General features: G+C 43.1%; 1 protein-coding gene across 1 annotated transcript in view; it reads left to right on the top strand.

Moving 5' to 3' along the window:
• TSPAN33 (tetraspanin 33) overlaps nt 1–21,199 on the top strand; it is a 74,974-nt gene extending 53,775 nt beyond the window's left edge. The window contains exons 5-8 of the mRNA XM_089676938.1: nt 9,237–9,332; nt 12,277–12,405; nt 15,453–15,614; nt 17,255–21,199. Coding sequence (XP_089533064.1) covers nt 9,237–9,332; nt 12,277–12,405; nt 15,453–15,614; nt 17,255–17,356 — 489 coding nt within the window. The 3' untranslated portion in view covers nt 17,357–21,199. The remainder of the gene's footprint in view (nt 1–9,236; nt 9,333–12,276; nt 12,406–15,452; nt 15,615–17,254) is intronic.
• The last annotated feature ends 4,374 nt before the right edge of the window (nt 21,200–25,573 follow it).

The following is a 25,573-nucleotide window of genomic DNA, read 5'->3' as shown; positions in this document are numbered from 1 at the left end:
TATTACAGACATTTTAATTGAAATGAAACACCAGCCAAATCCTTATGTGGCCTCTTTCACACTGCAGCTTGAAATAGCTCAGCACAGCATTTTTATTTACTGATCTAAAATGAAGCCCATTGTTTATAATGTGCCTGTACACACAGGCGCGTAAACAAGCTCTGTATATTCTTGACTAAGAAAAAAATAAATCTGCGCTCCTGGTCAATATTTTGCGCTGGTACGCACATATGAGCATAACTACTAATGGATATTGTAAAGGGGTGTATTGTACATGTGAATGCGCATAAGTACGGACAGAACAAACATCTGAAATTACATCCAGAAATGTTGATGCTCAAACATCAGTACCGTGTGCCAGAAGACTTTTGGTTTTGAATGTAGTTGGGAAGAGTTTGATCCTCTATCAAAATGTCATTTCAGTCTCTGTCCCCATTGTCCCTAAAATCTTGTCCTGGTGACATCCATGGCATTGTTTTTGGTTAGACCTTCTAGACCAGTAGGGAATCCACACATAACTGGAGCCAGTGTTCCTGGGTCCCAGGTGAATAATTCATAGGAATAAATTAGAAAAGCATCACACAGATGGGGGAGTTTAGCTAACATTACTGCCCTGTGGTCTTCTGGACAAGAAATACATTGCAAGTGACCATGATAGAAAAAACGTTAAAGTATTTGATTCTTTACCTCGCACTTCAAGATTTAAATACATGGATGAGCAATACAAAAAGTGTGCCATTTTTAAAGAAAAACCTTTTTTTTTTTTTAATTTCACTTTGGACAGCAAGATGTTTATTTTAACCAGATCCCACCTGGCCTATAGTGGATTGACAGTCGGGTGGTCCTCTTTTCCCTGTGACTGGGCATCATATGACGTCTTGTGCATCACGGCGTGCAGGGTGGCCTTCGCTATCAGACTGTGTCCCTCGGACACATCGCTTCCCCGCTGACTGTAAAGAGCCAATGACCTGTCACAGCCAATCATAAGTGTAAACACACAGCGATCACTCACTGTTGCTATCTTCTCCTTCTCACACACCAATTTTGTGTGAGGAGGAGAACGTAGGAACAGTGAGTTTTTTCAAACACTCTGATTGCTACTGTGCACACACTGCCCCTAATAGTCCCTGTCAGTGAACCAGTGGATCTGTCAGATCAGCCCATCAGTGGATCTGTTAGTGGAGCCATTAGTGGACCCATCAGTGGATTTGTCAGTGCTGCCATCAGTGGATCTGTCAGTGCAGCCCATCAGTACACAGCCCATCAGTGGATCTGTCAGTGCCACCCATCAGTGGATCTGTCAGTGCCACCCATCACTGGATCTGTCAGTGCACAGCCCATCACTGGATCTGTCAGTGCAGCCCATCAGTGCAGCCAATCGGTGTACCTGTCGCAACAGCCATCATCGCACCCTAGTCAGTGCACTTGTCACAGTGTGTAGTTGACACAACTGCCGCCCATCAGTAGTGTACCCATCAGAGCTATCCATCAGCAATTTACCCATCATAGAGCCGCAATGTCCAAAAAATATTTTACTAGTGAGGAGGCACTCAAAATCCTTAGCATGTCGGATGAGAGCAGAGGGGAGCTCTCACCATCCGATTCGGAATACAAGCCAGTAGAAAGTAGTGGGTCAGTGACTGAATCGGAGGAGGAAGCAGTCCCTCCTAAAAGGATACGGTGCTCTGAAGAGCAGACAACCACAAACAGCGCCATACACCCCAATGGTCAATCAGCAGACACCAATGGTGCTAGACCCCCAGGATGAAAGGCCCAGTACCAGCATTGGAGCATCCCACCAGACCCCAAGAATTAGGGCCCAAACATATCTTTCCGACGCCCTGGCAAACCCTTTATGCATGCCTTTCAGCTCAGGATCAGCTTCAATCTCATCTTTTACCACACAGCCAGGTGTGCAGACCAATACTGAACATTTTTCTGAAATGTATTGGTTTTTTTTTGTTTTTCCCTGCCGATTTACTGCAATACATTGTGGACCAAACAAACCTTTTTGCTCAGCAGTATATTGATAACAATCCCAGTGCATCCTATGCCTGTCCTTTTCTATGGAGATGTCTCATGGTAGAGGAGTTAAATTTGTTTTTGGGCCTTACGCTTAACATGGGGCTTACAAAAAAAAAAACTAATTGCATGCTTACTGGTCCACCAATCCCATCCATCATATGCCCATCTATTCTGCTGTAATGTCCCAGTCACGCTATGATCTGATCATGCGATTCCTGCATTTCAATGACAACTCACAGTGCCCTCCCAGAGATCATCCCAACTATGACAAGCTATACAAAATCTGCCCCCTAATAAATTCTTTTGCTAAGAGATTTGTGGAACTTTATGTCCCTGAGCAACAAATTTGTGTGGATGAATCCCTTGTCCACTTCACTGGCTGGCTGGGATTCAAGCAATACATCCCCAGTAAAAGGGTCAGGTATGGATTGAAGCTGAACAAGCTCTACAAAAGATCTGCAGGATATGTGCATGCATTCCGCGTGTATGAAGGCAAAGACTCCCAGCTCCAGCCCCCTGAGTGCCCAACCAACATCGGCACAAGGGGCAAAATTGTCTGAGACCTGGCATTCTCACTGTTCCAAAAAGGTTATCATATCTACCCTGATAACTATTATACCAGTCTGCCCCTTTTCTGGCATCTGTACCGTGAGAAATCCTTAGCCTGCGGTACCACCCAAAAAAATAGAAAGGGCTTCTCGCAAAGTTTAGTAACCAGGCTACATAGGGGGGAATCCGCAAGTCTGAGGAACGAGGAAGTGTTGGCTATGAAGTGGAGTGATAAGAGAGATGTTTACGTCCTGTCCACTAGCCACAATGACACCTCGGTGGAAATTCATGCAAGACACGGTCCCATCCAAAAACCTATCACGATTATACTCGGTTCATGGGGGGGGGGGTGGATTTAAATAACAAGATGCTACAGCCCTATTTGTCAACAAGAAGGTCCCTCTTCTGGTACAAAAAAGTTGCACTTTATTTTTCCATTTGGCAATTTACAATGCATTTGTTATCTATAAAAAATCAACAGAAAGACCCACCACCTTCCTCAAATATATAGAAGAAATTATCACTGCCCTGATCTACCAGCAAGGACCCCCCCAGAATACATTCGCTGTGATTGTGCGAGCAGACTTCAATTTTCCAGAAAACATTCCACCCACAGAATCAGGAAGAAAATGTCAAAAAAATGTTGGTTATACAGCAGAAGAGGAGTTAGGAAAAACACCAGTGTTCATTGTCCACAATGTCCCTCCCAACCAGGTCTATGCATCGGAGACTGCTTCCGACGTTATCACACGTCACTAAAATATTAGTTCCTCTTATTTTTAACAGCCTGCCATTTCCCAGTTTCTAAAATCCATGCTGATCATTTGCTTGCTGTCTTGATTGATCATGCCTTTGCCTTCCACGTTAACTAACCCTGGCCTGTTTACCGACGATGCCTCTGCCTGCCGTCTGGATTGTTTCTAAACCGCTTTTCTGCCTTCCACCTACACTGACCTCGGCCTGTTAATTGACCATGTTTTTTGCCTGCCGCTTGAACTGATCTTTCCCCTTGCTACTGTAGTAGTGGGATGCAAGATAACACAGGGGTTTCACATATGTGAGGGGCTTCAGAGTAGAGAAAACCAGTTTTTGGTTTTCACCGGGTTTTGTAATTCCTGGATCAGGGTCTGTTAGTCTGGAGGCTTCGAAGAGATTGGGTGGAACAAAGCCTCCAGCCCTGTGGCCAGGTCTTACCTGACTGAGGCCCTAAGCCTGATGTTCCTTCCTGCTGCCTGGACCAATACTGTGCTGACCATATCTCTGCCTGCTGTCTCTAATGATCCAGGATTTTTTTATGGACCATGTTCTTGGCTGCTAATTGAACCAGTACTTTGGCTGTGCTGACCATATCGCTGCCTGTAATGACCCAGGACTTTTTTTGAATTATGTTTCTGCCTGCTACCTGGACTATTCATTTGGCTATTGCTGACCACATCTCTGCCTGCTTCCTGGACCACTGCTCTCCTCTGCAGACAACTTCTATACTACAACCACAGGTAATCTTCTGTTTACCCTTTTTTTAGTTAGGCTGTGAAAACGTCTCATGCAACGTCTCACCATACTCAGGAGGAGTAGCAGAATGTATTTTGGGGAGTAATTCTTGCTTTGTCCATGCTGTGTTTTTATAAATATCTTATAAATTGACAATTGTAAAGAAAAAAAAAATTCACTTTCTTTCCACATTTTTCAAAAACTTTCCAAAATGAAGTCATTTTGTGGGTACTTCCATTGTCCTGGTGGTCCAGGTCCTTCAAAAATGTGATAGGTAGTCAGAAAATTAAAAGTGTAATTTATGCCCCTAGAACACCTGATGGTGCTACTTGGATGTTGGGCCTCTGTATGTGGCCGGGCTGTGTAAAATGTCTCACACATGTAGTATCGCCAAACTCAGGAGGAGTAGCAGAATGTGTTTTGGGGTGTAATTACAAGTATGCATATGCCGTGTGTGAGAAATAACGTGTTAATATGACAATTTTGTGTAAATAAATAAAAATAGTTTCTTCATTTTCCCGAGAATTTATGGGAAAAAAATGACAACTTAAAAAAATTCACCATACCTATTACTAAATAGCTTGGACTGTCTACTTTCCAAAAAGGGGTCATTTGGGGGGTATTTTTTACTTTCCTGGCATGTTAGGGCCTCAAGAAATGAGATAGACCGTCACTACATCAGGTGTGATCACTTTTCAATGATTGCTACCATAGCTTGTGGACTCTATAACTTTCACAGACTAAATAATATACCCTGATTTGGGTTATTTTTACCAAAGACATGTAGCAGCAAAAATGTTGTCCTAAATTTATGAAGAAAATTAGCTAATTTGCAAAATTTCTTTATAGAAATGAGAAAAGTGTGTTTTTTTGTTTTTTTTTAATTTTCACACTTTGTTTGCTTATTTCGCAAAAAATAAAAAACCCAGTGGTGATTAAGTACCACTAAAATAAAGCTCTATCTCTGTGAAAAAAATGATAAAGTTTTGTTGAGGTACAGTGTAGCATGACTGAGTGTCATTCAAAGTGTGTGAGCACTAAATGCTGAAAATTGGTCTGGGCAGGAAGGGGGTACAAATGCTCAGTATTGAAGTGGTTAAAGATTTTCAATATGTAACACTAAACACAGAAGAACCCACTCAGTTTGTTGCTTACGAATCCTTTAAACACAGCTGTGGATAGACTTGTATATTGCTGACAAAAACAGATGTACAGTATGAAAGATGCATCTAGATAATTAAAGGGGCAGTTTATGTTCTACAATACTACAATACTTCCGGGAAGTCAGACGTATCTGGTTTTTTACTAAAGAATGTGATACGGCAAAGCAACGGTGTCACCACCAAAAAGTGTTTAGCTACACACTAGGGTTACAGAAGAAATGGAAAATTAAATTTTACAGATATGAAGAGCCATCTCACTTTACAAAAAAAGTATTAAGCGTCACACAGGCTGGTAAACCTCTGTAAAAACCTTAAATAATCACAATCCAAGATTACACTATCCTTTTTTCTGCATACTAACTCTAGTCATAGGAAAGGCAGTCCACAGCAGGATGATTCCTAAACTTACACTTTATCTTTGTATTGCTTCCTTGCAGTTATATGAAGAAGTCCTCTAAAGAGGAACATATAAATGTTGTGCTGAATGTGACTGGGCTGAAAGCTGGACTGGAAATGTCTCTTGTTTGGTATACATACAGTCGTGGACACAAATATACACCACTGCATTTGTCAGATAATGCACCACTTCGCCCAGAGAATTGTCGCAATTACAAATGTTTAGGCATTCTCATGTTTATTTCTTTTGTTTGAATTGGTATGACACAAAAAAGTGGAGAAACAAAAAGCCAAATCTGACACATTCCACTCAAAATCTCAAAAATGAACTGGACTGAATTACTGGAAACTGCTAAAAAATTTAAGAAATAATTGCATTCCAAGTTTGTAATGCTCCTCTAATTTGTAATAAACTTACTTGTACCAATTAGCAGATCTTAATGTTCCTGTGTCCACTGTGTGCAACATTGTCAAGAAGTTTACAGCCCATGGCACTGCAGTTAATCCCTCTGAACATGGACGAAAGAGAAAAACTTGATCAAAGATTGCAACATAGGATTGTTAGAATGGTGGATAAAGAACCTAGATCAACTTCCAGACAAGTTCAAGCTGACCTTCAGGCACTGGGTACAACTGTGTCAGCTTGCACTATACGTCACCATCTGAATGAAAAGGGACACTAGGGTAGGAGGCCCAGGAGGACCCCACTGCTGACACAGAAACATAAAAAAGACAGATTGGAGTTTGCCAAATCTTACCTGAGGAAGCCAAAATCCTTGTGGGAGAATGTGCTGTGGACAGACGAAGCAAAATTACAGCTTTTTGGTAAAGCCCATCATTCTACTGTTTTCAGAAAAAAAAAATGAGACCTTTTAAAGAAAAGAATACAGTCCCTACAGTCAAACATAGTGGAGGTTCACTGACTTTTTTGGGGTTGCTTTACTGCTTCAGGCACTGGATGTCTTGACCATATGCATGGCATTTATGAAATCTGAAGACTACCAAAGAATGCTAGGGTGCAATGTAGGGCCCAGTGTCAGAACGTTGAGTCTGTGTCAGAGGTCATGGGTCTTACAGAAGGACAATGACCCAAAGTACAAGTCAAAAAGCACCCAGAAATAATTTCATACAAAACACTGGAGAGCACTGAACTGGCCAGCAATGAGTCCAGATCTCAATCCCATAGAGCACCTGTGGAAAGATCTCAAAACAGCAGTTGGGAGAAGGAACCCTTCCAATGTCAGAAACCTGGAGCAGTTGGCGAAAGAAGAGTGGTCCAAAATTCTAGTAGAGACGTGTAATAAACTCATTGATGGTTACAGGAAGCAATTGATTTCAGTTTTTTTTTTCAAGGGTGCGCTACCAAATATTAAAATTAGGGTACCAATAATTTTGTCCAGTAAACACGAGAATGTCTAAACATTTGTGATTGCAACAGTTTTCTGGGTGAAGCGATGCATTATCTGAAGGAAATGCAGGGGTGTCAATATATTTGGGCGTAACTGTAACTAAGGCCTCATTCACAAACACGTACATAGGCGTTCATCCTTGCGAAGGGTGGCGTGCCTGCAGGTATTATGTGCATCTGCGTTCAGGCAGTTCCCTTCATGTCAGTTAGGATGCAGTAGCTGTACGGACACAGCCGTTGTTTCCAATTTGACCTGTTTCCCCAAACTTATACTGTCTGGGTTCAGGAACACTCTCCAGTGTGCACCCACACAGATGTCAGATTGGAAGCAGCAGCCTTAAAGTGATATAAAAGGCTTACATTTTTTTGTTTAAAAATAACAAACATATCATACTTACCTGCTGTGTGCAGAGGTTGTGCACAGAGCAGCATGGATCCTCCTCTTCTCAGATACCTCACTGGCCCTCCTGGCCTCGCCTTCCTGTTGGGTGCCCCCAGAGCAAGCAGCTTGCTATGTGGTCACCCGCTGCTCTTGTATCCATTCACAGCGTAGCTGCACTGATACAGCTGCTTGTTCTAATTTGACAGTCTTGCAGGTGAGTGGCCCCAAATACAGACTGTGTGCATTCAGGGCCCCTCACCAGCACACTTGTCAAAGTAGGATGATCAGCTGTGTCCCCTTAGACCTATGCATGCCATAAATGGGTCGAATGCTGAATGATTTGTTGGTCAAAATTCTAAAATGTCGTTCATACTGTATTCCAATGGTGGAACCAATGATTTTGAAAATCGGCCAACCGAGCCTTCCATTTTACTTCATGTTGTTACGGAAAATAAATGTTGTGGCCGGGAATCTTCTATTCTTTCCAGGTCACAGCTCATGCACATTTCTTTTTCAATTATATTTCCCGCCACAATTCTCCCATCATTGATTAGAAATTTCTTCATTTTTAAAAAAATTTCCAACATGCCTGATCACTCAAATTGGATGCCCGCACAAAATTGGCCATTGCTGCAACCTTGTTAATGGTCGAAATTTGAAAGATAATTAAAAATTATGATTTTTGGGTGAAACATTGTTTAAAATTGGACCCATGTATGGCCAGCTTTACATGGGCAGCCTGCAGGGAGCAACTGTTGGCTCTGGGTGCATAAACAGATGGACCATTCATGTTGTGTGAGCCACAGTGCCCATGCGAATGAAGCCTTAAAGGAAACGGTTGCCTGGTTGTCAAACTGACCATCTGGTTTCCTAGCTTTCTACCTCAATCTGTCCAGCTATCTCCTACTCTGGTTGCCTTTAGGCGATCCCTGCAAACCCATCTCTTTAGGGAAGCCTATCATGCCTCTGGATAGACATTTATCACTTCCATCAGCTCGTCCCCCACAGTTGTAACCTTTTGTACTACTTGCCCCACCCTATTAGATTGTAAGCTCTTATGAGTAGGGCCCTCTTAATCCTCTTGTTTTGATTGTATTGCAGCTGTACTGTCTCTCTTTATATTGTAAAGCTCTGCGTAAACTGCTGGCGCTATATAAATCCTGTATAATAATAATATTAATTGCAAAGCTGATCAGGAGGCCTCACTCCACTGGCTGCATGATTGTTCCTGATCAGAAACTCAGTAAGTACTGAACAACCAGGCAACTAGCATTTTCCTATCAGTAATATCTCTAACTCCACTCCTCTTGTCCCCTCATAGAACAGGAGTGAGCGCAACCCTGACTAGCTTTCTTTGCAAATGCTCAGGTTCCCAAAGCAGCCAGTTTGATGGCTTTCTTCTTACTGTAACAAGACTGACCCCCGCGCCCCCCATGCTATTCTATTTAAAAGCAGGGTGCAGATTTACACGATTTATACATTGAACAAGTCTCTGCTTTTTACAGAAAAAAATCTAAATACAATCCATAGTTAGCAAAAGAATATTTTATTTCATATTTATACCATATAGTCACAAAATATGTTTTCTAATGCTTCTGTGTATTGATTGCCATACCATGAAATATTTTACAGATAATGTACTATAGCTAAACAGTATATAATATAATATAATCTTGTGCTACTGGAAGTGTCACAATGCACGTGTCCTGGGTCTATTAGATAATATACTGGGACATTAGCAATATGCTTGTGAATGGAAGGGACATTAGGTATCCATTAGGTACATGTGGCTGGATTTTGACCAGTATGTGTTGTGTTGCAGGCTCGGGGAAAAGTCAGTGAAGTGATTGGCAATGCTATTGTACACTACAGGGATGATCTGGACTTGCAGAATCTCATAGACTTTGGCCAAAAAGAGGTAAGTTTTGATATATAAAACATATATATTAGATTGCAGCTGTTATTCAAAAATATATGAGGTGGTATCAGAAAGTTTCGAGACACGCAAGTTTTGTAACACGCCAGCAGATGGCAGCACAAGGCTGCATGCACAGTTACAGGGAGCACCAACCTTCAGTCAGTGTGCCAAAAGACATCGTCCTGTGTACATCAAGAGCTGTACAAATGGTGTTTTCTGACCATGTGCACTACCATGTCTGCTATTTCATCATGAACAGCAAGTTAGGACAAAGAGCAAATGTGAAATTCTGCATGAAACTGGGCAAATCCAGTTGTTAAAATGGCGACCTTTGAGTTGGATCTTCATCTTCAGGAAGAGGGCATTTTCGGTGGTTGACCTTGTTGAACGTCTTCCTGATCTCTCGTCGTCTTCCAGTGATGTTCTTCCGCTCTTGAAGCATGTATGCCACTCAAAGCACCTCAAACAACTCATTTTAGCATCGCCGTAAACTTGCCCAATCAAACGTCTCTGTGGCAGATTTTCCCAGTTTCACACAGAATTTCACATTTGCTCTTTGTTCTAACTTGCTGTTCATTATGAACTAACAGACATGGTAACGCACATGGTCAGAATAGCACCAGCTACACAACTCCCGATGTATACACGGTGATGTCTTTTGGCATGCTGACTGAAGGTTGGTGCTCCCTGTGACTGTGCATGCAGTTTTGTGCTGCCATCTGTTGGCGTGTTGCTAAACAAGTCTCAAACTTTTTGATACCACCTCGCATATTTCCAATTACTATATTAGAAATTACTGTGACTTGCAGTATTGGAAGAAGAAAGATTTCAGTGTCTAATGCTGTAAGTATAGTGTAATTTTGCACAACTGGTGAACACTATTTACCCTTTTGCTGCCAGAGCAAATGTTTTTATTTTTCACACACACGTTAAAATGTGCATTTTGTGCTTGAAAGACTCCCAAAACTTTCTGAAAGCAAAATACCTGTACAATAGAATGACTATAGTTGCAAATGCCTATTAAATCAATATTTTCAGTAAAAAGTAACCTCAATTAATGTTAGATCAAACAAACTCAATATAATCTAAATATTTCAGTTAAATATAAAATATGAGACTGTGTCCAGCTAAAAAAAACCATCAAATACTATATGGGTTTCCCCCATCCTCTGGAACTCACTACCCCAATCCATCAGACTGTCACCTACCCTCCTCACCTTTAGGCGCACCCTGAAAACCCATCTCTTCAGGGCAGCCTACACCGCCCTCACCTAATTGCCCATCTCCTCCGCTTTTCCCACCACTCCATCCCCCACAACTTTTCCTCCTGTACCACTATCCCCTCCCTCCTAGATTGTAAGCTCCAAGGAGCAGGGCCCTTGAACCCCTCGTGTATTGTATTGTTACTGTGCTGTCTCGTGTACTGTCTCCCATTATAATGTACAGTGCTGAGCAAACTGTTGGCGCTATATAAATACTGTATAATAATAATAATATATAAAGCCTTAAAAATTGTGTGCACCCACATAAAAGTAAACACTTACAATACCTAAAATTGTCAATTGTCGCCACATTAAAATTCTTTGCAGCTCATCAGTTTGGAGTGAACTGTAAGGCATTATTCACACTTGGCGATTTTGAATCGTGGGCCGAATCGCCATGATTTAGCCTGTGATTCTTAATCACACTTTCACCTCAACCTTTCTGTTCCTATCCTGCCTCTTTCATTCATTGAATTTAAGCTCTTTTAGTCATTGAGCTCAGCCATGCACAAAGTGTTTATATATACCTTTTTTTTAGTTACTTTATGGTATGTATTATGGTATTATTACCCACAATGACCCTTTAGTTTTATGGATGCCTTCACCTCACCTTAATACACGGGTGTCAAACTGGCGGCCCTCCAGTTGTTGCTAAACTACAAGTCCCATGAGGCATTGCAAGATTGACAGTTACAAGCATGACTCCCAAAGGCAGAGGCATGATGGAACTTGTACAGCTGGAAGGCCGCCAGTTTGACACCCCTGCCTTAACCTCCCTGGCGGTATTCCCGAGTGTAGCTCGGGGTAAAATGTCAGTACCAAAAGCGGTAACCCCGAGCTACACTCGGGCTTACCATGCGGAGCTGCATAGGGATTCCCTGCAGAGCTTACCTTGTCCTTAGCTCCCGCGATGTGTCCCCTGCAGCGTCCCATCTCCTCCAGCCGATGCCGGCATCCGGCTTCTGTGTTCCGATCCCAGTGACGTCGGGACGTACGGGCGCCGGCGGCGGGAAATTTGAAAATTTTTAAAAATTGCATTTTTTTCCAAACAAATTTTACATAGTAAAACATTGCTGTTTCAACCCATTTCACATACATATTGTCCCTAGTGCTTTGTCCTGTGCCCTGCCTGCATTTTGCCTGTTCTTTCTGCCTGGAAACTGAGAAAAGTCCATGGCGTCCAAACAGCGTCCCTTTATGTCAAAAGCAGGTTTAGACCAGCTAGAGAACAGCGATAGTAAATCAGAACCACTTGCAGAATTGAGTGATAATGATTCATGGGGAAATTCGTCATCAGACACTGAAAACTATTTTGCGACTTTGCTCAGCAATGTGCGAACATGGCGCTATATTTCAAATTTCAGTGTTTTTGGTTTGATTATATTATTGAATTAAATTTATTATTATTATATTATTATTTTTTATGATTATTTATTAAATTATAATTTATGATTTCATTTTTCAAATTTTATCATACCCAGGATGTTTACTAGACTCTTGTTCGGACAGATTTCAGTGAGTTATTCCTAAAAATTACAGCCTACAATAAAAAAACTACATATTTCCATGCAAAATAATGGTACCGCTTTCAGCACCAAAAATCTGAAATAATCATACCGCTAGGGAGGTTAATATATTTTTCTGTGTTTACTGTGTTTTTTTTCTTCTTTTTTTCATACAAGTTTAATTGCTGTGGGGGCATCTCCTACAAGGACTGGTCTCAGAACATATACTTCAACTGTTCATCAGAAAACCAAAGCAGAGAACGTTGCGCAGTGCCATATTCCTGCTGCCTGCTGGAGGAAGATGAGGTACATTTTGGTGTGCAAGCAGGATGGATACAAGAATTAAGTTAACCCAATGATCCTCAAATTAGAGCAGACTAAACTGCTGGGGCACACCATTTATTTATAGAAATATACCTGATTACTGACTATTTATGCCAGGAGACCTTTCAGAGATTAGCAGATTATGGCAAGAGCATATACCTTCTGCTTCATGTTGGTGCAAGTCTTCAGCCAACAAGAGGCCCAGCTGATCCCGGTGTGAAGGCCTTGTTCACACTTGCTCATAATGCTGACACTTCACAATTGCGCCTATAGTGCTAATGCAAGTTGTTCATTGAGTTTGACATGCATTTAAGGCATGTTAAAAAAAAACATTCCCCAAGCGCCTTTTTTTCTTTCTTTTTTTTTTTTAGCTATTGTGAACAAAGCCTAGCTCGCCAAAAACATGCATCTGGCGGTGCTTTTGTGGTGCATTACCGTAGACTCAAATGGAGGGAGTTGAGATTCTTCTACATGAAGCTTCATTTTTTTGAAGTGCAAATTCTTCATGTCTTGATAATGTCTTGATAATGTGAACAGCACTGTGAGCTGTCCATATTATCAATTGCAGACTGCTTTTCTAGGAGTATGAGGAACGTTAAAGTGCCCTAAACTCCTGCTTTTAATGCCAGTGTGAACAGGGCTTTACTTCTGCTGCACTAATTGATCAATTTACACAGCTCCTCTAGACATTTTATAGTGTGTATACAATTGAAGCTGGCAGTAGTTGTAGCTCTGGGGTGAAGGTTGCAACAGTTGAGGGAATCATCAGGACCTAGCAAGCCCAGTGGAAAAAAACACCGGGGAACATTGCTTTAGTGGATAAATTCACCTTTTGGACAAAAAAAATACACTTTTTTTGCAGGTGAAAAATTGTGCGTTTATTATTTTTGTCCAAAGGAGCCTGGAAAGCATTGCACCAGCGGTCAGTAGATCGCTGGTGCCATGTAGGTCTCCTGCAGAAATGTCAGAATATATTTTTAGGCATACAGGATGTACAAGCAAGCAGATATTCTGACAGGAAGCTTCAATGAACTACAATGTCGCTCCACAGCACCGTGGTAGCTCATTGAAACTACAAGCCTACAGCCACTAAGGCTGTCGGAACTTACAGTTCATTCATTAATGGAAGTCCGAGAATGAGTGACGCGGCCGTGTGAGCGGAGCCCTGCATGACCACACTGTTTTTAAATCTGACAGAACTTCTCCCCATATTATCTGTTGCAACTATGGGAACATGTTACTAAAAACGGGGGGGAACATGTAACATGTTCCCAAAGGTGAACTTATCCTTTAAGTCATGTATGACAAGTCCCAGTAAGAAGAAAAATCTGAAAAAGATGCTTTACCTCAGTGATGGTCAACTTTCTTGATAAGGGGTGGCTCACGAGTGGATCCCAAAATCACCAAAGGTTCTAAGTGAATATTCAGTGACAGAGACAGCAGACACACAGAAGGATATAGTTGAAGACTATGGGCATGATACAAGAGATGATCAGACACTGTGACAAGAGATGGTCAGACACTGCAGGCATGATGCAAGAGATGGTCAGAGACTGCAGGCATGATACAAGAGATGGTCAGAGACTGCAGGCATGATACAAGAGATGGTCAGAGACTGCAGGCATGATACAAGAGATGGTCAGAGACTGCAGGCATGATACAAGAGATGGTTAGAGACTGCAGGCATGATACAAGAGATGGTCAGAGACTGGAGGCATGATACAAGAGATGGGTAGAGGCTGCTGACATGATACAAGAGGTGGTTAGAGGCTGTTAACATAATAAAAGAGAAAGCTTGAGACTATGGACATGATGCAAGAGATGGTCAGAGACTGTGAACATGCTGCAGGAGACTGTTAAAGATTGAACGTGATATAGTATATGTGTGTATATTTGTATATATATATATATATATATATATATATATTGTGGGAACTCGCTTCCAGTGGTAGAGCATTTCCTTTCAAAAGCACACAGCAACTCGCTTCTTTTTAAGGGCCTTTTTGCTTAATTTTATTTAAAGATAAAGTTCAACAAAAATGCTTCCCACGCAGCGGTATCCACCATCAAGCAAAAAACAACAAAGATTCAGCCTCCTGGCTTGTACGCAGTTTTGATGTCTGTCTCCTGCAGACTCTTCCCAAATTATGGCTCTCACACACAGCTGGCCACTAGCACAAAGCTAGTCTGGCTTCCACCTCTCCTTGGTGAAGCCCACCTGACTCCAAGGCAGAGACCTCCCATCTGCCGGGGTAGAGCCCTCCTGTCTTCTGGGTGGAGCCCTCCTGACTCCTGTCTTCCGGGTGGAGCCCTCCTGACTCCTGTCTTCCGGGTGGAGCCCTCCTGACTCCTGTCTGCCGGGGTGGAGCCCTCCTGACTCCTGTCTGCCGGGGTGGAGCCCTCCTGACTCCTGTCTGCCGGGGTGGAGCCCTCCTGACTCCTGTCTGCCGGGGTGGAGCCCTCCTGACTCCTGTCTGCCGGGGTGGAGCCCTCCTGACTCCTGTCTGCCGGGGTGGAGCACAGAACCATGGGTTAGGCCTCTACAAAAGCCCTGCACCCACCTGTACAATCAGTGTCCTGGCCATTACCAAAACCTGGTCCCAGGATTGGAGATTTCATCCCTCCCAGATCTCTTTGAAATCTCCAGACTCCAGATCCCAAAACAGACTCTATGAATAAATGAGAAAACCAAAAAGCCAGTTTCCTCTGCATTACATCAATCTTCTGGAGCCCCTCAACCTGCCTGGTTGAGAATCCAGGGTTATCAGCTTGATTTTGACCGTGGCAGGACACCGCACTGCCACAATATATATATATATATATATATATATATATATATATATATATATATATATATATTGCTGAATGCTGGGATCAGGTTTCAAGAGTCATAGAGACATATTAGACAAGATTGCTAGAGATCACTGCTATACCAGGGCAATTTGACACAAATACATTTGCATATTTGTTGCGTCCTGTAGAGCTCCATTTGTGATGTGCCATAACAATTCCTACCTGTCATTTTACAGACTGTCATAAATACTATGTGTGGACGTGGCATGCAAGCTTTAGACTATTTGGAAGCCGGAGAATACATTCACACCAATGGCTGCATTGACCGACTGGTTAACTGGCTGCACAGTAATCTTTTCTTGCTGGGCGGGGTGGCACTGGGACTGGCCATTCCTCAGGTAACACGCTGTTATTATTTACATGCTATATTTTGATTTTGTTTAAGTTATAAATATTTATCAAATGTTAGGGCCTAACATTATGAACCCATCATGGTATAAAACATCATGAATATGGTAAACATATGCAGGAATGCGTATTCATTAACTAAAATAAGAATTCTTATATCTGATTTTAAAAAATAATCAAATAAGAATTCTTAAGAAATATCTGAATTCCTAATAGCTGTGCATCATCAGCCCATCCAAACTACTATTCCCACCTTTAAGAAAAAAATGCAGCATAGCACAGTTTGCTCAGCGCTTTACATTATAACGGGAGACCATACAGCAACAATACAGTTGAATACAAGAGGGTTAGGAGGGCCTGATCCCCGGAGCTTACAATCTAAATAAATAAAGAACAGCCTCAGCTGCAGAGAATGCATTATACCACTATTTTTATAGCATATGTCCAATTCTGTACACTCTGTTCTTCTAATCCGAACTTTCTCGACCTTTTAAACTTGGAGGAATCCTTAAAATAATTTTCAGGTCTCAGGGAGCCCTAATAATAATTGCTGTATTTACAGCTCACAGGACATTAGCACCGTGCTGATTGCAAAAAAGTCCCTGTACCTTTCCAAAAAATGCATTGCAGGAAATTGCATAGATGTGAACAGGACCATAAATAAGGTTTGATGGATTGTAAGCTTCAACGATTCCTCCGGTATTGAATTGTATTGTAACTGTACTGTCTGCCCTCATGTTGTAAAGCACTGTGCAAACTGAAGCTATACAAATCCTGTAGAATAATAATAATTATGGTTAGAGGGAAGAATGCTCCTTACATTTGTGGTCAATCGGAACAATTCCACCCTTACAGATAGCTGAAAGGATCATTGGTGTCAGTGGTAGCTTATCTGAGAGGCAGAAATGGCTCAATGCTCAAGAAACCCTTAGCAACCTCTGGAGGAAACGTAGGGTTCCATGGAAGGAGAGTTTAGATGTAGGAAAAAACCCACTGCCAGTGCATCCAGAAGTTGCAACATTTTGTCTGAAAAAACAATTGATGCATCTAAAGGAACATTTAGCACTTAAACATTAATTCATTTCAATGACCAGAATAAATTCTATATTCTGGCCAATGAAATTAATGCATCCCCAAATGCTTGACACAGGTAAATGTGTTGCACACTTTTACAAGTGTCAGGCAGAGGCTTATAGGAGAGTTTAAAAAAAAGTTTAGTGTGCATGAGGCCTACTTAGGGCATATTACTCAGTTACTTATTGCGCCTGGGATTTGCCCAGACATGGCATTTATTCCAGAAGACTTGTGTACTTGCAATGATATGATTATGAATAAGGGATAGGTCATATTTTCCTATGTTATTCCAAAAGATATCTAAATATAAGACAAACATCCATTCTTTAAAGAATACACAAGTAACCAAAATTGTGGAACTTTTTATTTAAAAAATTAATTTTTCTGAATCTGTATTTGAAAAGTCCAACAGTTTTTTGGTTACCTGTGTATTCTTTGCATTTCTATTCGAATGTTGGTACAATATGTTGTGAACCAAACAATGACATTTTATATAGTCTATGTGACTCCATTTGTTAAAATCTTAGTAACACTTTTTTTTATTTCTTTCCCAAAGCTGGTTGGAATTCTTCTTTCTCAGGTTTTGATTAACCAGATAAAAGACCAAGTAAAACTTCAGAGGTATAACCTACAGCACCGGTCAGACCCTTGGTATTGACAAAGGGCCAAACGTGAGCAGGCAACACTGCTGTAAGCAAGAGCTACTCTTCCAGAAACAGGGAGGAGACACAAAGGAATCCGTCACAGGATGCCCAGCATAAAGAGCTAGCAGACTCAGACCACTGGCCTCACAAAAGGATCTGGAGAAGCCAAACTCTGGAAATGACTGTTGCTTTTTGCCTGAAGTATTATATAATGTATTTCAAGGATTCACAGTTACATTTGAAGGTCAAACTGCAAAGGTTCAAAGCCAGCATGGCATTAGAGTTGCTAATTGGCTTAGTTATATTTTTCATACCAGTGATTTTGAAGTTAAGAAAATAACATGACATTTTTGGCTTAAATACTTTTATAGTATTGGTGGATCCAGCAGAGCGTTAAGATTGCATGAGAAACTCTGTCACTATTCTCAAACCTGAAAAACTAGTTCTCATATAAGGGCTCGGCTGAACACAGGTAGTCAGATCTAGAGGTAGGTCCTTCACCAGAATATTATGTTGTACTGGTACCAGTCATTTTAATTACTCAGACTGCTGTGTTTTTGTGCTTACACATTAAAAGGATAGTTTCCATTTTCCCTGGAATATCATATATAGGGGATTCTTTAGCATCTATATAGCAGATACTTAATGCAGAATACATCTCTCTGCATCATTTGCACAGGCCAGTAATTGCTAAAGATGCTCAGACTATTTGCATTTTTAGCAAAGTCACCTGTATTTGACTAGTCATATGCATCTTCAGGCCAGTTTCAAGGTTTTTATCACAGAAATCATTCTTATTTATTGTGCACAGTGTCTACACTGAATGGCCTTTCAACACAGGGATGTACCTGTTAGAAATTTACCTACAAGGAGTGGAGATTAGCGGCCAGAACATCAGAAGATCAAGAGAAATTGAGTAGTCCAGGTCAGAAGCCAGGGTCAGTGTGGTCCAAGCAGTAGAGGATCAGTTGTGGCATCACAAATCAGGGTCCGTACAGGCAGCAGAGAATCAGTGTTTGGGCCTCAAGCCAGGGTCAGTGCAGGCAGCAAAGAATCAGTGTTGGGGTCACAAGCCAGGGTCAGTGCAGGCAGCAAAGAATTGGTGTTGGGGCCACAAGCCAGGGTCAGTACAGGCAGCAGAGAATCAGTGTTGGGGTCACAAGCCAGGGTCAGTACAAGCAGCAGAGAATCAGTGTTGGGGTCACAAGCCAGGGTCAGTGCAGGCAACAAAGAATCTGTGTTGGGGCTACAAGCCAGGGTCAGTGCAGGCAGAAGAGAATCAGTGTTGGGGCCACAAGCCAGGATCAGTGCAATCCAGGCAGCAGAGAATCAGTCACAACGTCACAAATCGGGGTCAGTGCAGGCATCAGAGTGTCAGTGTTGAAGTCACAAGCCAGGGTCAGTGCAGGCAGCAAAGGATCAGTGTTGGGGTCACAGGCCAGGGTCAGTGCAGTCCAGGCAGCAGAGAATCAGTCATGACATCACAAATCAGGGCCAGTGCAGACCACAAAGAATTAGTGCTGAGGTCACAAGCCAAGGCCAGTGCAGGCAGCACAGAATCAGTGTTGGGGTCACAAGCTAGGGTCAGTGCAGGCAGCAAAGGATCAATGTTGGGGTCACAAGCCACAAATTGGGGTCAGTGCAGGCAGCAGAAAGTCAGTGTTGAGGTAAGAAGCCAAGGCCAGTGCAGGCAGCAAAGAATCAGTGTTGAAGTTACAATCCAAGGTCAGTGCAGACAGCACAATATCAGTGTCATGAGCCAGGGACACTTACAAAGTAGCAGTAGAAGTACACGATGTAGCAGAGGGGTTTTATATGTGGAGCACTATAAGGCCCCATGTACACAGGACACTTCTGAACGATGGAAACTGACTGCTGGAAAACGTAGGTTAAAAAACGTCTGTTTAGCCGCGTTTGCATACCGCGTTTATGAGCGTTTGCGTTTAGAAGCATTTTTTAATGATAAGCTCAGGAGGCCTTCCAAAATGCCCAGAATGCACTGAAAAACAGAAAAAAATTAACTATTTCAGACATTTTGAGAGAAATAGAGCAGAGAGCAGTATTTGTTCAGATTAGCTGTCTTTTTTTGTTTTTGTGGTGTTTGGATGTGTTCCAGCTCATTTCTGTGCAGAAATTATTGCAGCAATGTCTAACATATTTTCTTTCATGCAAAACCTCAAAGTATGGTGTACCAGGTCCATTTGAGTACCGGGAAAACGCTTTGCATGCATTTTTCATGATGAAAAAAGGCTCTGGGCAGCATCTAAAAATGGAAGAGTTAAAAAAAAAATTTCAAACGCTTATAAACGCGGTTAGCCGCATTTACACACGTTTACAAGCATTTGGCGTTTGAAACGCTGATAAAATCTATTGCTGAACACATGTTTTCTGCGTTCAAAAAAACAACTGTAAACTCAACTGCCTGTAAACGACGATGTGTACATGGACACATTGGAAAACATTAGGGAGAGTTCAGGGGCTGCTGAAAAAAACGCTGAACAGTTCCTAAACGTGAGTTTATCAGCTGCAGTGTACATGAGCCCTAAGCTAACAAGGAAACAAAGAGAACTTTAACAGATGACCAGTCACCCTGATTGGCCACTTTATCAGATGCAAATGTCACTCATGCAATTCAGGTTTGCATAACTATTACAAATCCAATTGGTAAAGCAAAGTCTGCAGCGGTAGATCAGGTAAGGCGTGCTGCAGTCTTTGGGAAATGTAAGCTCAATACCTAGCAAATTCAGTTCCTGATAGTGACTGTCAAAGTAAAATGTCTCAGTGTTCTAGAAATATTCAGGTGCACACGTGATACTATTAATGGTGATAGTTCTGATATGTTTACACTGAAATCAGCTGATGGCACATTGGCCCCATCAAATTTGCAAATCGGGCCATTAGCGATTACATGCGGGAGACCCAGCAGGAGATCCTGGTGATCAGCTGCGGCAGCAGCCCCATTGAAAGCATTGGGAGACATACAGCGCCCGCGTCATTTGCAGGTAATCGCTCCATGAGGAGGGGCCTTATAGACTCCTGAGTATATTTGCAGCTCTGTTTTTATATACATACAATAAGTGAAAGAAGTAGGTTATAGATTTTAGTCACATTACTTTCATGAATATTTTAGAACATAAAATGTGCTAAGGGTTCAACAAAAAAATGAGTGAGATAAAAGTGATAATAGGTATTTTACAGTGCTGTTTGTGCTGTAGAGATGGGCATATCTAAAGTTTTCGAAGTGGGTGTACAACTGGAGCATTCACACCAGACATATCAGAGTGATTCACTGAACGAAGACATCCAACTCTTAGATGGATATCTGATCTCTGCCTACTACACTGGAAGATCAGGGCTAAGATGATATAACTGGATCCTTCGGTATGATGTATTATATATTAGCACTTTTATTGTAGTCAGCAGGAATTTCTTCACGCTGCATTTTAAAGCAGTCATTTAAACCAGGTTGTCAGCAGCCACATTACATAATGGAATTCTGAATATGCACAATAGGGGTTGTCATTCTGTGGCCTGAACCTCTATCTGTGTGAATGTATTCCATCAGCTAGAATTAGTGGAAAACTAAAGTATTTTTAGTGAAATAATTGACTGAGTTTCTGTGGATGTAGATTTAGAATACAAATGGTGGGCTTCTCTTGTGTGTTGGTGCACTGTGACTAGAGGACAATTTACTACAGGCTGATAAACACCATCATATCATCAGATAAGCATTCTGGGTAGTCATGTGTACTGTCAACTTTCTTTTTTATGTGTGAACTAATAATTGTTTAGTAGCTAATATGTTTTACTGTACTGCAGAAGTAAAAATGTGAATATAAAATTGTGAATATAATTTACTAACATGAATTTATTTAACAGGACAGTGCCAGAAATAACAGTAAGCAATAGCCTATAGCAGTGGTCTATAAATGCAGCCCTTTGCTTGCTTTTGTCCGACCCTTAGGGCACTATTCCTCCCACTGACACCAACAATGGAGCACTATTCCTCCCACTGACAACAATGATGGGGAACTATTCCTCCCACTGACAACAATGATGGGGCAGTATTCCTCCCACTAACACCAACAATGGGGCACTATTCCTCCCACTGACACCAATGATGGGGCACTATTCCTCCCACTGACAACAATGATGGGGAACTATTCCTCTCACTGACAACAATGATGGGGAACTATTTCTCCCACTGACAACAATGATGGGGAACTATTCCTCCCACTGACACCAGCGAGGGAGCACTATTCCTCCCACTGACACTAATGATGGGGCTCTATTCCTCACACTGACACCAACAATAGGGCACTGTTCCTCCCACTGACACCAACCATGGGGCACTATTCCTCCCACTGCCACCAGCATAGGGGCACTATTCCTCCCACTGCCACCAGCATATGGGCACTGTTCCTCCCACTGACACCAACGATGGAACTGATTGGTTGCCATGCACAGTTGCTACTGATTCTGTCTGCTCCAGTTTTAGTAAATTCCCCTCTATGAGGAGACTTTATTAAACCTCAGCAGTTGTGCATAGCAACCAATTGACTTCTATCTTTCATTTTCAAAACTTAACTAAACAAGCTGAAGATAGAAGCTGATTGGTTACTATGCACAGCTGCTCTAGATTCTGTCCGCTTTAGTCTTAGTAAATTATTCCCCATGTATTTTGTTTGATTTAGTATAAGAGTCCTGTGTCACGACTGTGATTTATTAATATGAAAATGTAGTATTATTATTATTATTATACAGTATTTATAAAGCGCCAATAGTTCACTCAGCGCTGTACATTACAAAGGGGGACAGAACATGTGACAGAACAATACCAATACAATGCAAAACATGAGGGGATCGAGGGCCCTGCTCTTTCGAGCTTACAATCTAGAAGGGACGGGATAGTGGTACAGGAGGAGATAGCTGTGGGGGATGGAGTGGTAGGAAGAGTGGAGGAGGTCGGCAAGTTAGCAGGGGTTGAGGTAGGCTTCCCTGAAGAGATGGGTTTTCAGGGTACGCCTAAAGGAGAGGAGAGTAGGTGATAATCTGATGGGTTGGGGAAGGGAGTTCCAGAGGATGGGTGACACCCTGGAGAAGTCCTGGAGGCGGGCATGGGAGGAGGAGACCAGGGAACTAGAGAAGGAGGTCTTGTGAGGAGCGGAGTGTGCGTGTTGGGCGGTACTTGGATATTAGGTCAGTGATGTAGTTCGGGGCAGTATGGTGGACAGCTTTGTACGTCAGTGTTAGGATTTTAAATTTGATCCGTTGTGCAATCGGAAGCCAGTGGAGGGATTGGCAGAGGGGGGTGGCGGAAATGGAGCGGTTGGAAAGGTGAATGAGTCTGGCAGCCTTATTCAGTGGATGAGCTGTTTAGTGGTTTCTGGGGTTAGGAACGTGCGGATTTTGGCGATGTTGCGGAGGTGGAGTCTGCACGAGTTTGTTAAAGATTGGACTTGGGGCTGGAAGGATAGGTTGGAGTCCAGAATGACACCAAGTACTCTGGCCTGCAGAGCGGGTTTGATATTGGCGTTGTTGGATGTGATGTAGAAGTCAATGGGGGGTGGGGTTCGGGCTGGGGGGAAGACAAGGAGCTCGGTTTTGGAGAGATTCAGTTTAAGGAAGTGGAGCGACATCCAATCTGATATGTCGCTCAGTAGGTGTGTGATTTGGGCAGAGACCGAGGGGGTGAGGTGGGGGGTTGAGAGATAGATTTGTGTGTCGTCGGCATAGAGGTGGTAGTTGAAGCCGTGAGTGTGTATGAGTTGGCCAAGGGAGGAGGTGTAGATGGAGAAGAGAAGGGGCCCAAGGACAGAGCCTTGAGGGACCCCAACAGAGAGGGGGAGTGAGGGGGAGGTGGTAGCATTATAGGTAACGCTGAAAGAGCGTTGTGACAGGTAGGATGAGAGCCAGGAGAGAGCAGAATCTCTGAGGCCGAGGAAGTGTAGTATTTTGAGGAGGAGGGGGTGGTCAACTGTGTCGAAGGCCGCAGAGAGGTCAAGGAGTAGGAGCACTGAATAGTGGCCATTAGCTTTGGCGATTAGAAGGTCGTTGGAGAGTTTGAGTAAGGCGGTTTCGGTGGAGTGTAGGGGACGGAAGCCAGACTGTAGGGGATCGAGGAGGTTGTTGTTGTTGAGGTGAGAGCATAGGCGGGTGTAGACGAGGCGCTCGAGGAGTTTAGATGTAAGTGGGAGCAGGGAGATGGGTCTGAGGTTGTTCGGGTCATTGGGGTCCAGGGAGGGCTTTTTAAGTATGGGGGTGATGTGTGCATGCTTCAGTGGGGAGGGGAAAGTGCCGGAGGAGAGGGAGAGATTAAAGATGTGGGTGAGGGAGCGTAGGATGGAGGGGGAGGGAGGTCGTAGGAATTGTGAGGGGATAGGGTCGAGGGGGCAGGTGGTGAGGCGGGCATCAGAGAGGATCTTGGAGACTTCCTCGATGGTAGTAAGGTCAAAGGTGTGGAGTGTTGGGGGAGCTTCAGTATGAGGAATGTAGGGTGGGGTGGGAGTGGAGGTCAGAGCAGTGGTGGGGCTGTGGGAGAGGGGTGATGAGGGGGTAGCTGAGTGAGGGGGAACGGGGTTGGAGGGAGTTTGAACAGTGACGAAGTCCCTGCGGGTAATGTCGAGGGGGAGGGGGGATGAGGGGGTAGCTGTGTGAGAGGGGACGGGTTGAGAGGGCATGTGAGTTGCGGCAATGTCCTTGCGAATTGTGTCAATCTTGTTTTTGAAGTGATTGGCAATCTCAAGGGCGGTGAGTGAGGTGCTGGGTGGAGGTGGGGGTGGAGAGAGTAGAGAGTTGAAGGTGGAGAAGAGTCGGCGAGGATTGGAGGAGAGGGCCTTGATGAGGGTCAGGAAGTAGGCTTGTTTGACTGCGTGGAGGGAGGAGGTGTAGGTGCGGAAGGCAGATTTGTAGCAGGTGAAAGCTTGTTGGGATTTTGTTTTGCGCCATAGTCGCTCCAGGGCACGACTCGTTTGAGGGTTTTGGTGTGATCAGTCTGCCAGGGCTGGAGCGGTCGGAGTCTGATGTTGCGTGTGGTTAAAGGCGCTAGTGATTCAAGGGCTGCTGACAGCGCGTTGTTGTAGGCAGTCATAGCCAAGTCGGGGCAGGACAGGGGGAGGATGCAGTCGTGGAGTTGATCAGCTGCAGAGTGGAGGGGGGCAGGGTTAAGGTTGCGGAGGTTACGGCTGGTAGTAGTGTGACATTTGGAGGGGTAGGCGTTGGAGGACGAGGAGATAGAGAAGGTGATCAGGTTGTGGCCAGAGAGAGGGAAGGGGGTGTTAATGAGGTTGTGGGGAGCGCAGCGGTTGGAGAAGACAAGATCAAGGATATTACCGTCGGAGTGGGTGGTGGATTGTATGCACTGTGCAAGTGCAAAGGAGGAGGTTAAGTGGAGGAGACGGGCTGTGTCCGGGTTGTCAAGGTTGACAGGGATGTTGAAATCCCCAAGAATGATGGTGGGTAGCTCAGAGGAGAGGAAGAAGGGTAGCCAGGAGGAGAAGTCATCCAGGAAGCGGGGTATGGATCCAGGAGGCCGGTATATCACAGCAATCTTCAGGGGGGTTGGGGAGAATAGTCGGACGCAGTGGGCCTCGAAGGAGGAGAAGGATATTAAAATGTGCTCACATTTAAATTGTTTTAGAGTGCTGTGTAACTAAACAATTAGGCTAAGTTCACACTATTGTGGCTTTGTGAGCCACGTTTGCATGGCACGGCAGCCTATTCATTTGAATGGGCTGCTGTGCCAGCGTTTCATGCAGAAAAAAGGTTCCTGCAACATTTTGAAAATGCAGCAGGCGGAAAATCGCATGGTACTTTTGTTTTGGCTCCCGCGCCCGCCGCAACCACCCACAGTAGTGTGAACCTAGCCTTAATGAAACTTTTTTTTGTGGCCACAATATGTAGTCCAGAGAAGGAAATCATTAGAAGTAGTTTCTATAGGGTTGATTTACTAAAGGCCAATTGGCTGTTTGCTTTTCAAGTTAATTTGAGTTCCAACATCCAATCATGAACAAGCACGTGATTAGGAACTCTTTGCAAAGTGAGTTTTTACAACAGTAACTAAGGTAAGGGTAAATCCCCTTGCAAAGTGAAAAGCCTGTTGCCTTTAGTAAACCTCTTTGTCTGTCTACAAGCAAAGAATGTTCTTTGCATTCAAAATAAGTAAAATACTATGAACATTTCAGCATGTTACCAAGGTATAATTCTTAAAATATGTTCATTTGACTCTTCAT

Source organism: Staurois parvus, unplaced genomic scaffold, assembly GCF_062004578.1.
Source record: "Staurois parvus isolate SC_StPar_1 unplaced genomic scaffold, SC_StPar_1.0 ptg000175l, whole genome shotgun sequence".
In the NCBI taxonomy this organism is placed as follows: Eukaryota; Metazoa; Chordata; class Amphibia; order Anura; family Ranidae; genus Staurois; species Staurois parvus.
Note: the sequence above shows the minus strand (reverse complement) of the source record. Positions and strands in the feature narration are given on the sequence as shown.